Here is a 12,977-nt window from a genome sequence, read left to right on the forward strand (position 1 = left end):
GTTATATTGATAATGCAAAATTTATTTCCTCGTAATAAAGTAATGAGGGATATAAGTTTAAATACTCATTATTTAATATTATTTAAGAATAATAGAGACGAAAGTCAAATCAACTGTCTTGCTCGACAAGCGTTTATAGGTAGGATGTCCTACTTTAAAGATGCATATTTAACCGCAACATCCAAACCGTACGGATATTTATTAATTGATTTCCATCCGTCTACAGATAAAGAATTGTGTTTAAGAGATTCCTATTTTCCCGACAATCAAGGTGTATATTGGGTTTATATTCCACAAAAATGAAGCATATCAAGAAACATTATCATTTGTTAAATGTGCTTGCAAAGACAACACCTGCTCAGAGAAAAGCGTTGTTAAAGGAAGCTTCTGCTGATCAAATAAAAGTTATATGTGAAATTTGTGAAAACACTCTTCAAGGTCGTTTACCGGTTAATTAAAACATTAATAAAATATTAGTTCTTTTTTATATAAAATTAAAACTGTAATGATCGGTTTTATTTAATTTATATTTTTTTTGGAATCTAAGAATTGTTTTTTGAAGTCTGTACCATATTAAACAAATATTAGTTTTCGTATACATAGAAAAAATGTAAAATATTTCAGAAACTCGCGTTTAAATCACGCGGAAAAGTATAACCGAAGGGGCATCAAAAATGGGTGTGGTTTTGATGGGTATGCGAGCTTTCGGGATACAAAATATTTCAGAAACGGTCCGGCGATTTAGCAGTTATTGCGAAATTCGTCGATTTTAGCTCCTGGTGGCCGTCTTTCCTGCGAAAAGATAGCGAGATACTAGGATAAAAGTTATAAAGTGTTAAACTTTTACAAAATTATCCCAAAGGCGGTCATATATATACTACTGATGTTGATTGTTCCTGATCTGTCTCCATTTAGAAATGTTAATATGTTTATAAAAAATTTAATTTAATTATAATTGTTTTTTATAGTCTAGCTCGTGTAAGATTAAATACAATCATTTTAATCCCAGACATTTTTCAAAGTCGTATTAAAAGGAAATACTTAATTTATCCTGTTCCCAGACTTACACATCTAGACTTGCACAGTAAAAATAGAAACTGCGTTAATTTAATTGTTTTGAATTTCTTATGTATTTCATACGTTTAGTATCATAAAGACCAAGTGGTATTTTTCAATTAGGGGAAATTGGCTAATATTGACCACCTAATTATTGGGTCAATGTGTGGGGCGTGTAATTTGGCTACGAAATGAATATCAACAAGCCTACCTTTATTAATAGGCTAATAAAAGTAGAATAAATTGTTTGTTACAAATATTTTTTTGAGTAGAAACGTTATTTTTGAAAGAAACGAATCAATTCAAGATATGTAGCTTTATATATAATATGAAACACCTTGATCATAATATTGACCGCTGAGTGAGTGAATAACTGTTATAAACACTAATATTTACGTACAAATTTTTACCCTATCCCGATACAGTACCAGAATATAACATGTATGTTCGGAGTTACAATTTGAAACATACTTGATGCACATAAGCTTCGAACTTAATGCACTGAATCATGCCCTACTTGGGCCTACATGTGTTTTGCATAACTTGCAAAACTCTTCATTTTTATATTTAACATCAATTTCACAACTTCATCTCTTTGTTTACTTTCAACGTATTTCTTGCGTTTAAGTTAAAGTTGATAATTCCATTTGTTTCCTGTACACTGAGGCCTGTGAGTAATCTTTTTTGTTCTTTCCTGCCGCTATTTTGTTCAGTTATATCTCGTTCGGTGCCCTTTTAATTTGTAAAATGTTGCATTTACAACATTATTTGCCTTTTCCCTTCTCGCACTTATCGGTAGATACGATATATTCAAAGCTTTGACAAAGATATCAGATTGTTTAGAAGGCGATGCTGCTAGATGCGTGTATTGATTGAGATTGATTTCGGTAGATTTTACTAACATATGCCAACTCGATCTAATTTGGTTCTGCTTTCAAAACATGGATTATATTTCCTATGATCATTGGTTCTTACATGTCTGCGAATACACATGCGTTTAATTGTGAATAGTAACAAGTATCTTAACGTCCCGTGTCGAAATTCATCGATCGAATATGGGTAAAACGTTAACTTCTTATCATTGTTTAAACCCTAGAAAATACCTGAATTTCCTTCTATCGTGAGGCATCTTAAAACGTTCGATACGATACACACTCAGTTAATGATTGCAAAACTATATCAAACCTGTGGCAAAAGTATATCATGTAGGACTTCTACAGTGCTAGACGATCACCCAAATCATTACATCAAACGCAGTAAAAAGCAACAATACATGATAACTTTTGTAACAACTGTTATCATGTATTGTAATAAATGTGCTCTAATATCTGTCATTTGGCTTTTATACAAGTTATATGATAGAAGCTTTTCCATTGAGGCGGTACGTGTACCAGTGACTGATATACAAGATAATGGAAGAAAAGAAAGCATGTCTTCATGTAATATAATTACTGAATTTCAGAGTTTATCAGCTATTTTAAAGCAATGAAATCAGATCGAGTTATGTTGTCAACTAATGTCTTAATCCCATTGTAATCTTTGATACTGTTACACAATTTCATAATAGGTTATTTTGAACATTTAAAGTTAACAATCAATATTTAAAAATAACACTGGTTGTTATACCTTTACTTTTGAAAAGCAGCTGTAGTAATCACAATATAATCTAAAAACGTTCATTTTATTTGTAGATTTGGAAGTTGGCAGGAAAACTGCTCATACAACTTTAGAGGAAACACATAATGTGAGATGAATATGCTCACTAGAAAATTTTCCATTACGCCAGCAAGTGCCATAATGCAGCCTGCCTAGATGACTTTAAAAAACCACAATTGTTTTCGACAAAATCCAAAACTAGGAATCGTTGATGGTTGCCATTCGGAAAATGTTCGCTACAAGTGAAAGATGAAATGATGTTGAAATGGTTTGAGAATTTTTATGTAATGAAAATGGTTGTGAACAGTGGCAAGCTTATAGAATTAAAAATATCCATAAAAAATCATCTGTAAATTTCGACAAAATTGTAACGATATAAAAAATACGTCACTACTTTATAAATGATGGACGTCTCGCTCAAGAGCACGTCATCAACAACAAAGTCAAAATCTCTATTTGCAACGTATGCGACACACCTGTTGAAACTAATCGCTTTTTTTGCACACAGTCTAGAATCTCAGCATCTTTTCAAGTGTGCCAATTAACACCAAGCCTTATAAAAAGAAACCCTAGTTTTGTAAAAATTGCTTGGCAAAAAATAAAAATCAATACAATCGTCTTCTTGTTTCGTCTATTGAAAATGATTATATTAACTTCAACATCAAACATTGAAATATAATCTTATTTTCAATGTTATTTTTTCCCGTCAAATTTACGTGGGATTATTGTAATTTTGTAAGTAATAAAGACGTTTGTATTTAAAGTCGACTGATGAGGAAACAGTAAGTTTGCCAAACTTTAATGTTTTGCAATAGATAAATATAAAATTTTTTAAACCTTTCGTATAAGCATAATTAATGAAAAAAATACTTATCATTAGTATAAATATAATGTGTTTAAGAATGCTCAATTCTTTAAGCTGAAATTTATTCAATTAAAGCTTATCTATTAAAGAAATACGAAAAATTAAGTCTTTTGTCGAAGTATAGGTATTTGGTTTTCGTGAAATAATAAAGATTAAAGTATAACTTTCGGAGTTTAGTCTCGTACAAATATTAGGAATTTTCTATCAAAAACTTTCGCTATAAATTAAATTAGATGCACACTTTCTACGACATTTTTATAGTTAATGTGAAGTGTAATTGAAGTTTTTGTACTGAGTGTTCAATTTTGCCTTCCTTAATATATATCGAAATATAAATAATCTTACATTATTTAAATTAATATATTTTGAAAATTAGTTGTTCAGAATTGATTAATCAGATGAATGGAATGTTCTTTCGTGCTCTTTTAGTGAAACGTCTTCTAGAAATTGTTCACAGCAAAACGGACATTCTAATATATTTTCTTCCACGTCCATTTCTGGGATAAATTCAACTTGTGAAGACGTTTCAAATCGATCAGCTTCTAAATCGACGTTTACGTTTTCAAGAAATTCTTCACATTCTTTTGGAGTAAAAACAATCTCTTGTGAAGAAATTTCTTCAAATTCTATTGACTGTGCTCTTTGAGAACTTGTTGACGGTTGTTCAAGAGATTCTTGTTGCTCTTGTTGAACGCCTTGTATACTTTCCTGAAAGTAAATAACCCAACTGTACACAACTTAGTAAGATGTCGATTACATGAAACTATAGAATTTTGAATAATCATATACTGTATTATGTATTTGTAGCAAATTAAAATGAAATGTTTCATAATGTTTTAGAAATTGCAAAAAATTTACAGTTTTAACAAATGTTTTGTAATTAATAATCTTAACAATAATCGGTTAACAAATATAAATGCCTTTCAATAATGTTGACAAATCAAATTATAACAAAACATAAAGTCAAATCTCAATTTATTTGCATGGGGTAACGTTCATTTTATGATACCAAAAACGTATCTGTAAGGTACTTAGCAGGTTCTATAACGTTCGTAACATTTATGTTAAATATTGTTTAATCTGTTATAAAGAAAATAATGCTCGTGAGTAAAAAAATTCATTGAAGTCATTTTGACGATACAGGCACGCACTAATCTGAAAATTTCGAAAGAGTGTAACAGGTTGCATCCAGACTTTCCACAGTCACACAGTAGTTAAGATGCAGCCTGTTGTAATTTCGGCGACTTCTCGCTGATTATATATTTTTACTGTCAAAATGAGTTGAATTAATTCTTTATTACTCGAAATTTGTTTCAAATAACAAGCAGAGATTACTATTAATCATATACTTATAGTTATATACTAATAATAGAATATATGTTTAAAATTCATTCCTGAAAAAATATTTGTTAATTTACCTGGAAGCGAGTTTGTGTTTCCGCTTTCGGATGAAGCTTTTTCTGGTGTCTCCTTAATTGAGTTTCGAATGTGAAGTTTTCATTGCAAATAGTACATGAATAAGGCCGCTCTCCGGTGTGAGTTCTCATGTGACGTCTTAAAACATAGGGATCGGATAAAATTATTCCGCAGATATGACATTTACGACTTGTGATCTTCGGGTCATCTGGTGAAATCTAATTTTATAATAATTTATAAAATTATTATTGACTATACTTTAAAGCAGGCAATTCTTTATATGTTATATCTTAAGTTATTAATATGTTAACTTTATAGTTGTGATGAATGGCTTATGGGTAAAGTCTGTTCGACTTTAAAAAGGTTTTCAAGTTATAAATTGACACACAGAGAATTAGAAAAATTGTTTTTACGAAAAACGCAAGCAAATAAATTAAATCATAATTTTAAAAAGTTTTCTAGCTTCAAAAATAACAATAATAATAATTACTATTATTTATGATTATTGTTGTTGTTGATGTTGTTATAATTATGCTCTGCTTAGTTTCAGAAAAGTGTACAGTTTCATTGATTTTTAAAATTAATATAATACTTTATATATTCAGATAAAATCATATTGTGTATGCTTATTTTATGTGTATGTCACCTAAACTATCGAAATTTCACAATATGTGAAAACACAAACGTAACTCTTTAAATGCAAATACTTGATGTCAATTATTTGTAAAAAAGTTGTGAAATGTTTGTTTCAACGATTTCTTTCATTGTGATAATGTCGGAATCAAAAGATTTTGTTCATGTTTTATTAAACTATGTATAAAGAAAATTTTTTTTATATAAATACAGCTAATGACTTGTTGTAGAGTAATTTGCTTAGATATTATTGACATTCGCAATTACGCAAAGTCGTACAACTGCTTTTGGAAGTCTTCTCGCCTGTAATCTGAAGTAAATCTTTAAATCATAATATAATTTTTAATAAAGAGCAAATATATATATTTATTTATTTATTTATGGTGCGGTTTTTTTATTTATTTTTTTTAAAAATCAATATTTTTAAAAAACTTCAGCGGTTAATGCAGAATACAACTTTCGTGTTTTAGCACAAACCGCATTGAACAGGAACAAACTACTTAGAATTATAAAGATTCTTTAAAAGATTGATATTTAAATACAATGAAATTCCTAATTTTAACAGGAAAATAAAATACGAACTAACTTAATAACATCGTAAACAATAAATATCACGTTTCTGGTATTTCTACTTTATAAAATGCAAATACTAAATTAGAAAATAACAACAGGTGGAAGATGTATCTCGTCTTGATGAATGGAAATATCAATTGTAAGAATAATAATTGCCAAGGATGATTCTCCTTATAACTTAAACTCGTTGTAATTCGAATTCTATATTATTCACGATCAACACAGATTATTGATTATACTGTTAAATTCATTACAGGTAACGTCTATCCTTCTTTTAAATATTTTTCTATAATAAATTGGCACAGAGTAAATGAGGAAAACTGTTTTATATTCACAATTCACAAAGGAACAATAATAATAATTACGGGTATTTATTAATATTATTATTTCAATATTTTTTTTTAGTAAATTAGCACAGTTTCATTGAGTTTGTTAGAAAAATGAACTAAAGGTTTTATATAACGCTATACAATTATATTGTGTTTATTTATTTTATAAGATTTATCGCTTTGAGAATCGAAATATTAATATAAAAATAAAATGTAAAATTTTTAAATAAATACTTTAGATAAAATCTCTGTATGATGCTGTGCGAGCATGTGTCGTTCTAACCCAAATTTGTGTTTGTAGCTCCGTTGACAGCCGTTGTAATTGCACTTGAAAGGCTTTTTATCCGAATGGGATTTTAGGTGCTGTGTTAAATAACTTTTCTGTGAAAAACGACATTCGCAGAATTCGCATTTAAACGGCTTCTCATTTGTGTGAGTCCGCAAGTGTCTTTGTAAATATTGTTTTGTCCCAAATGTTTTATTGCACGTCGGGCATTGATAGTTTTCTTCCTTTTAAAAAATTCCGTTCAGTAAAAATTAATAATTAGCAAGAATTTAAATAGAAACTATTCATGGTAATATAAATGATTAATATACATAAAAATCTTATGGTAAAATCTATAATACGTACTCTAAGTACGATATGAAGTTAAATTCGAAAGTGTCTTTGGAAATTTTTAATAAAAACGATGCCAAGTGTTTCATAAAATGAAGGTTTTACTCACCATTTCTGATTTTATTTCATTTAATTTAGATAATAAATGTTGTAAATTTAGTGTTTTAAATTGAACGTAAGGAAACGAAAACAACAATGCACTGAAATAATGTTATTGAATTTAATTATTGTCTGGGAGTAATTAAATGCGCACGATTTAAGCAGAAAAATAATGAAACACAGAGATATAATTACATTTTATTTCTGTTCTCTCGTGTGGCTTTTAGCTCATTCCAGATATTTTAGCTGTCACATTAATATTATTCGTCATATTTACAAATGTGTAATAAAAACAACTTTTAAAATCATATTTTACGCATTTTGGTGTTTTATTTTCTGTAAATAGCAAACGAGTTTTGATTTTATCAATTTTGGATTCTTGTAGACGTTCCTTTTGAAGTTATTCCATCGAAGGATTTGATATTGAAAGTATTCAAATCAAAACAACGAAATCTTATTTCAATTCTTTTTTGCCGATGAAACAGAATAAAATCAAAAAACTTTACAAAAGATAATCGTAAATAAAATAGTACTTGAATGCTTTCAACATTAAAGAAAAGTTCCTTTGTGATACATTTTTACGTATTCTTGCAAAGAAACTTCATCATCAAACTTGAAACATGACACATTTTAATTCAGTTCGGTCGATTCCTACTTCTGGCAACAGATCGATCATGTCGTATATTTTCCTTAAAATTTAGAATATACTTTTTACAAATTCCAAATATTTTTAAATTTCCTCAAAGTTTACAAAGTAAAAAAATTTCTAAAATTCAACTTACATATTTTCCTGCAAAATTTGTAAAGGGTCTTCAAAATTTTTTTGGATTTTGCCATTGATAATATAAATCTCCTTTTAAACGTATTATTTTATTATACAGTTGAACCTCGCATAACGAGCGATGTTTCGCATAACGAGTGAAGAGGAGAAGGAATGTCCCGAATTGTGCGCATGCGGCACGCTCCATCAGTCTGTTTGGCACGCCTTCCGCTAGCATCTTAGTGTCGCTCGAGATCACGTATTTTTCCAAACTTGCTTTCACACATATTACTTCTGAACATCAACCACCATAGCCCGTCATATAAGAAATACGCAAACGATATGCCAAATTATTGGATCATTAAATTTAATGACCGACACCAAATTAAATTTAAGAAATGTCTGAATTAAAAATTAACTATTTATAATTATTAAATTTAATACGAGATGGAAACATAACTCTCTTTCTCTAGTCAAATCAATTGATTTCGAATATTTGATTATAGCCTTTATATAACGCAAGAATTTGGTACATCGTGTGGAATGTTTATCAAACATATTAGCTGTGAATTTTTTTTTTGTTTCTGCAAATCGAATTCTTATCTCAGGATGGTTTATTCCGCGCTAGAAGAGATGATGATGATTTAAGCTCCTTAACATAGTATATTGTACAATTTTTTATTTTTGAATAAACCTTATACACAAAACATTTGAGCATTTTTACGGCGTGGAAAGCATTATCTTATTTTACAATAATTTCTATGAGATAAATTGTTTTGCTTAACAACTGTTTCGCATTACGAGTAAGACTCTAGAACGAATTATGCTGTCTAAGCGAAGTTCTCACCGTATTCGTTTATTTTATTATATTCGTATCATTTAACTCATATAAGAGACAATACAGTCATTTCGACCCCAAATAGTTATTAAATAAACCTATCGAATGGAAATATGTAATTTATCAGATACGGGGCTTGTATACTTGATTTCGCCATCTCACTATACACCGTAATAATCGGTGTATAGTGAGACGTGAAAAAAAACGAATTTATTCACAAATTAGCGATTTTGTAATATATAAATTTCACTGTATTATAAATATTTTAATTAATTTATTAGACCAAAAATGAGTTTTTTAAATAAATCAGAAGTTTTAAATAATTTCAAAAACGTTGACAAAGACATGACGTGCTGTCATTATTGTGAGGACCGGGTTAAACCGGCCAGTCCGATTTTAAAATTTTATTGTTCAAATCCTCTCGGGAGATAGCGATCAAGATACAAAGGATGTGCAGCCTTCCGCCGTCAAACACGCTTCCCTCCTCTCTGGATCCGACCTCTGACTGTGAGTCACGGAAATCGACTCATCACCCACCGTCGCGATTGGTGATCGCAGCGGTCGAGACCTGGAGTATATAAAGGGGGGAGATATCTGAGAACAGGGTGGCTGAACGTCCGAAGACGACGAATCCCGGCGAATCCGAATCGAAGACCAAACCCGAAGACGCTGGAGCCGCCAACTACGAGCCGCCAAGCCCGATCTTTCCGCCCACCGCCAGAGCCGAAGAACGACAGACCCTCCTTTCACCGACCGATCAGTCCTACGATTGTTGTCGATACATCAGAAAACGAGGTATGATTCCCCCAACATTTGTGAACTCTCTCTCTCACGCGACTAGGGACAGGATGCGTAGATTCTCTGTATTAAGTTCTCTACCCAAATAAATCATTATCTGTGTTATCCTGGCTCCGTTATTTCAGATATTGCCTTATCCTTATCGACGAACCTACACACTTCCTCCACTCGACCTGACAATTCATTACCCTATCCCGACAAGTCGGGATATCGTGAAAAATTTAGCCATCCGTGACAGTGGGCTGGGTCTTACCGACCTGTTCGCCGAAGAAAAAAAAGGTACGACTTCGTCCTACCTCCCGGCGTTCCCACATTATTGTCGTAAGATGTTGAGCTACAAAGTGTCATCTACGAGCAATTTCCCTGATCATCTGAAACAGCCCATCATCAAATAACAATCATCAAGAAATGAGAACCAATCGATAAGCAAGAAATATCTGATCCCGTTTTATCTCCAGCCCACAAATATAAAGCAGCAATTTATATTTTATGAAAAGGAGCAGTTTAAAACAAATTGTTTCAAAACTTCCTGCCATCGATAAATTGTTTATTATAGCAGTTTAGAAGAAAAAATAGAAGAGACATGTTCTCTTATATTATACGTTCTCACAAAGTATGGACCGGTTATTCAGATGGAATGAGTCGCACACAGAAGGATAGACATTTTATGCTATCGTCCCACATTTTCAACCGTTCAGTTCTTGAAGGACGAAAAATACAGTAAACTACTTGAATGCATTGTTTATCGATGAATTTCTTCTGTTTTTTTTCACTCTCTGCTCTTGCACTTTCATCGCTACGACAAAATGAATGGAAGATTATGGAATTCTCATCCACAGAGGCGAGTTAGTCTTTTGTTCATTCGTTTGAAATTCGACATTTTGTTTGAACTATGAATTGTTTGGGTATACAATTTTCGGTTAATGTTACCCTAAGATCCAAAATGGCGGCGGGGGAAATTTTTCCCTACGTTGGAGACTGCGACGGGGAAAAAAATTTTCCCTCGATTCAAGATGGCTGCGTTTCCGGCCGCCATCTTGAATTTCTCTGCACACTCCGCGGATATTAACCGAAATAAACAATAAAAAAAAAGAATTTTTTTACTCACTTTTCGATGGTGGTTGCCTGCTTCTTCCTATCTTTTTTTCCTTTCCGAACGTATTTTTAAATATACGCCCTTTCTCGTACTTTCTTTTACATATTACGGTCTCGTCGATTTCCACCGTTTTATTCGGCACTCCTTTTTTAAACGATGTCAAATTACTCAAAGCTATAAGCAATACCAACCGTATGTGATTGGACCAATCGACTCCCGTTTTTCTGGATTTGCCCGCCGCAATCGCCGAGGTCGTCGCCGTACATTCCAGACATAGTTAGTGCCATATAAACGACAGAATGCAACTCCAAGAAATGTGGCCAAATTTACTTTTAAATGTTCCATCAAAGGCAGAGGTCTTCGTTCCGCACTTACTACATCGCAAGAAACAGCTTTCTCTATTACTCCGATAGTATAATTTGCATAAAGAATCGCAATGAATGCAAACGGACTCGGTCGGCTGTATGCCTAATTTTACAGCAAATTTCAATGCGTTATCGATACTGGGAGGCAAACCTGGTTCCAAAAAGTCGTCTTCAATTAACATGGAGAAATCACGGGTGGTGCATTTCGACCAAAATTCGTCGTTGCAACTCAAATCTGCAAAACTACTCATTATCGAACAATTGCAAATAAACTATACGTTTACCGATAATAAATTGTGCGAGAATGAAATATCGTAACGAAATAAAACAGCAATTATTTCAATACGCAATTCGTCGCAACACTACAGCAAACGATTCCAACTGGAAACTAGTCGATTTGCATAAAATTGCCCGGAAAGGAACAGAATCACGTCGATCATGCATTTGCATATTCGTTCGTAACACCCCTACGTATTTTCCGCCGATTTTACTCTCGCACGACGCTACGAAAAAGCTCCCTCTACCGTCGCAAATACACACTACCGTCCGTTTCGAGGTTACAGGAAACTCGGCCACATCGAACGCAGGGTCAAAACCGAACGGGGAAAAATTCTCAACGGCGTCGACGTCACGACACTAGGGAAAATTTTTTTCCCCGTAGTAGTTTCCGAAGTAGGGAAAAAATTCCACCGCCGCCATTTTAGATCCTAAGGTAACATTAACCCAATTTTCTATATTTCATTAATAACGAATAAATTGTATGTTGTCCTAAAATCTGTTTCATTAGAAAATGGAGAAGCCAAACAGAGACGGCTCAATTTTCCTGTCTGATTCTATAATTTATTACATTTCTAGTACAGGATCCAAGTCTCATTAATGTAATGAAAGAGAGGAGTCATTACATAAAGAAAAATACTCGATTGATTGCAAGATACGACAATCCGTATTAAGTAATGAGTATAAGTCGGTTAATGTTACCCTAGGTTCCGAGATGGCGGCGGGAGAAATTTTTCCCTACGTTGGAGACTGCGACAGGGAAAAAATTTTTCCCTACGTTGGAGACTGCGACAGGGAAAAAATTTTTCCCTCGATTGAAGATGGCCGCGTTTCCGGCCGCCATCTTGAATTTTTCTGCAGACGTTAACCGAAATAACCAAAAAAAAAAGAAATATTTTTACTCGCTTTTCGATGGTGGTTGCCTACCTCTTCCTACTTTTTTTTTCCTTTCCGATCCATCCTTTTTTCGGTTTTGCCAGCTTGGATACTTTCCTTTTCTCTTGGTGCGGCTCTTTTCTTCCCTGTTCTTTTCGATTCGGCTGATCTTTTATTGGTCGATTGGCGTTTCCCTCTGTTCGATTTATTACTACTTGGCCATATAAACGACAGAATGCAACCCCAAGAAATGTGGCCAAATTTACTTTTAAATGTTCCTTCAAAGGCATAAGTCTTGTTTCGCACTTACTACATCGCAAGAAACAGCTTTCTCTATTACTCCGATGATATAATTTGCATTTAGAATCGTACGGAATGCAAACGGACTCGGTCGGCTGTATGCCTAATTTTACAGCAAATTTCGGAAAGTTCAATGCGTTATCGATACGGGGAGGCAAACCTAGCTCCAAAAAGTCGTCTTCCATTAACTTGTAGAAATCACGAGTGGTGCAACTCGACCGAAATTCGTCGTTGAAACTCAAATCGGCAAAACTACTCATTATCGAATAATTGGCAATAAACTAAACGCGGGGAGGTGGTGAGGGAGAAAAATGAAATATCGTAACCAGAAAAATAAACAGCAATTATTCCAATACGCAATTCGTCGCAACACTGCAGTAAACGATTCCAACTGGAAACTAGTCGATTTGTATAAAATTGCATTG

General features: G+C 32.7%; 1 protein-coding gene across 1 annotated transcript in view; it reads right to left on the reverse strand.

The window, feature by feature from the left end:
* Positions 1 to 7,850: 7,850 nt before the first annotated feature.
* The window catches only part of LOC136982444 (zinc finger protein 271-like), a gene marked incomplete at its 5' end in the record, with an annotated part of 55,167 nt that continues 50,040 nt past the window's right edge, over positions 7,851 to 12,977 (reverse strand). Inside the window, one exon of the mRNA XM_067278928.1 lies at positions 7,851 to 7,932. Coding sequence (XP_067135029.1) covers positions 7,851 to 7,932 — 82 coding nt within the window. The remainder of the gene's footprint in view (positions 7,933 to 12,977) is intronic.

Source organism: Centruroides vittatus, unplaced genomic scaffold (assembly GCF_030686945.1).
Source record: "Centruroides vittatus isolate TY-2023 unplaced genomic scaffold, ASM3068694v2 contig_832, whole genome shotgun sequence".
NCBI classification, from domain to species: domain Eukaryota; kingdom Metazoa; phylum Arthropoda; class Arachnida; order Scorpiones; family Buthidae; genus Centruroides; species Centruroides vittatus.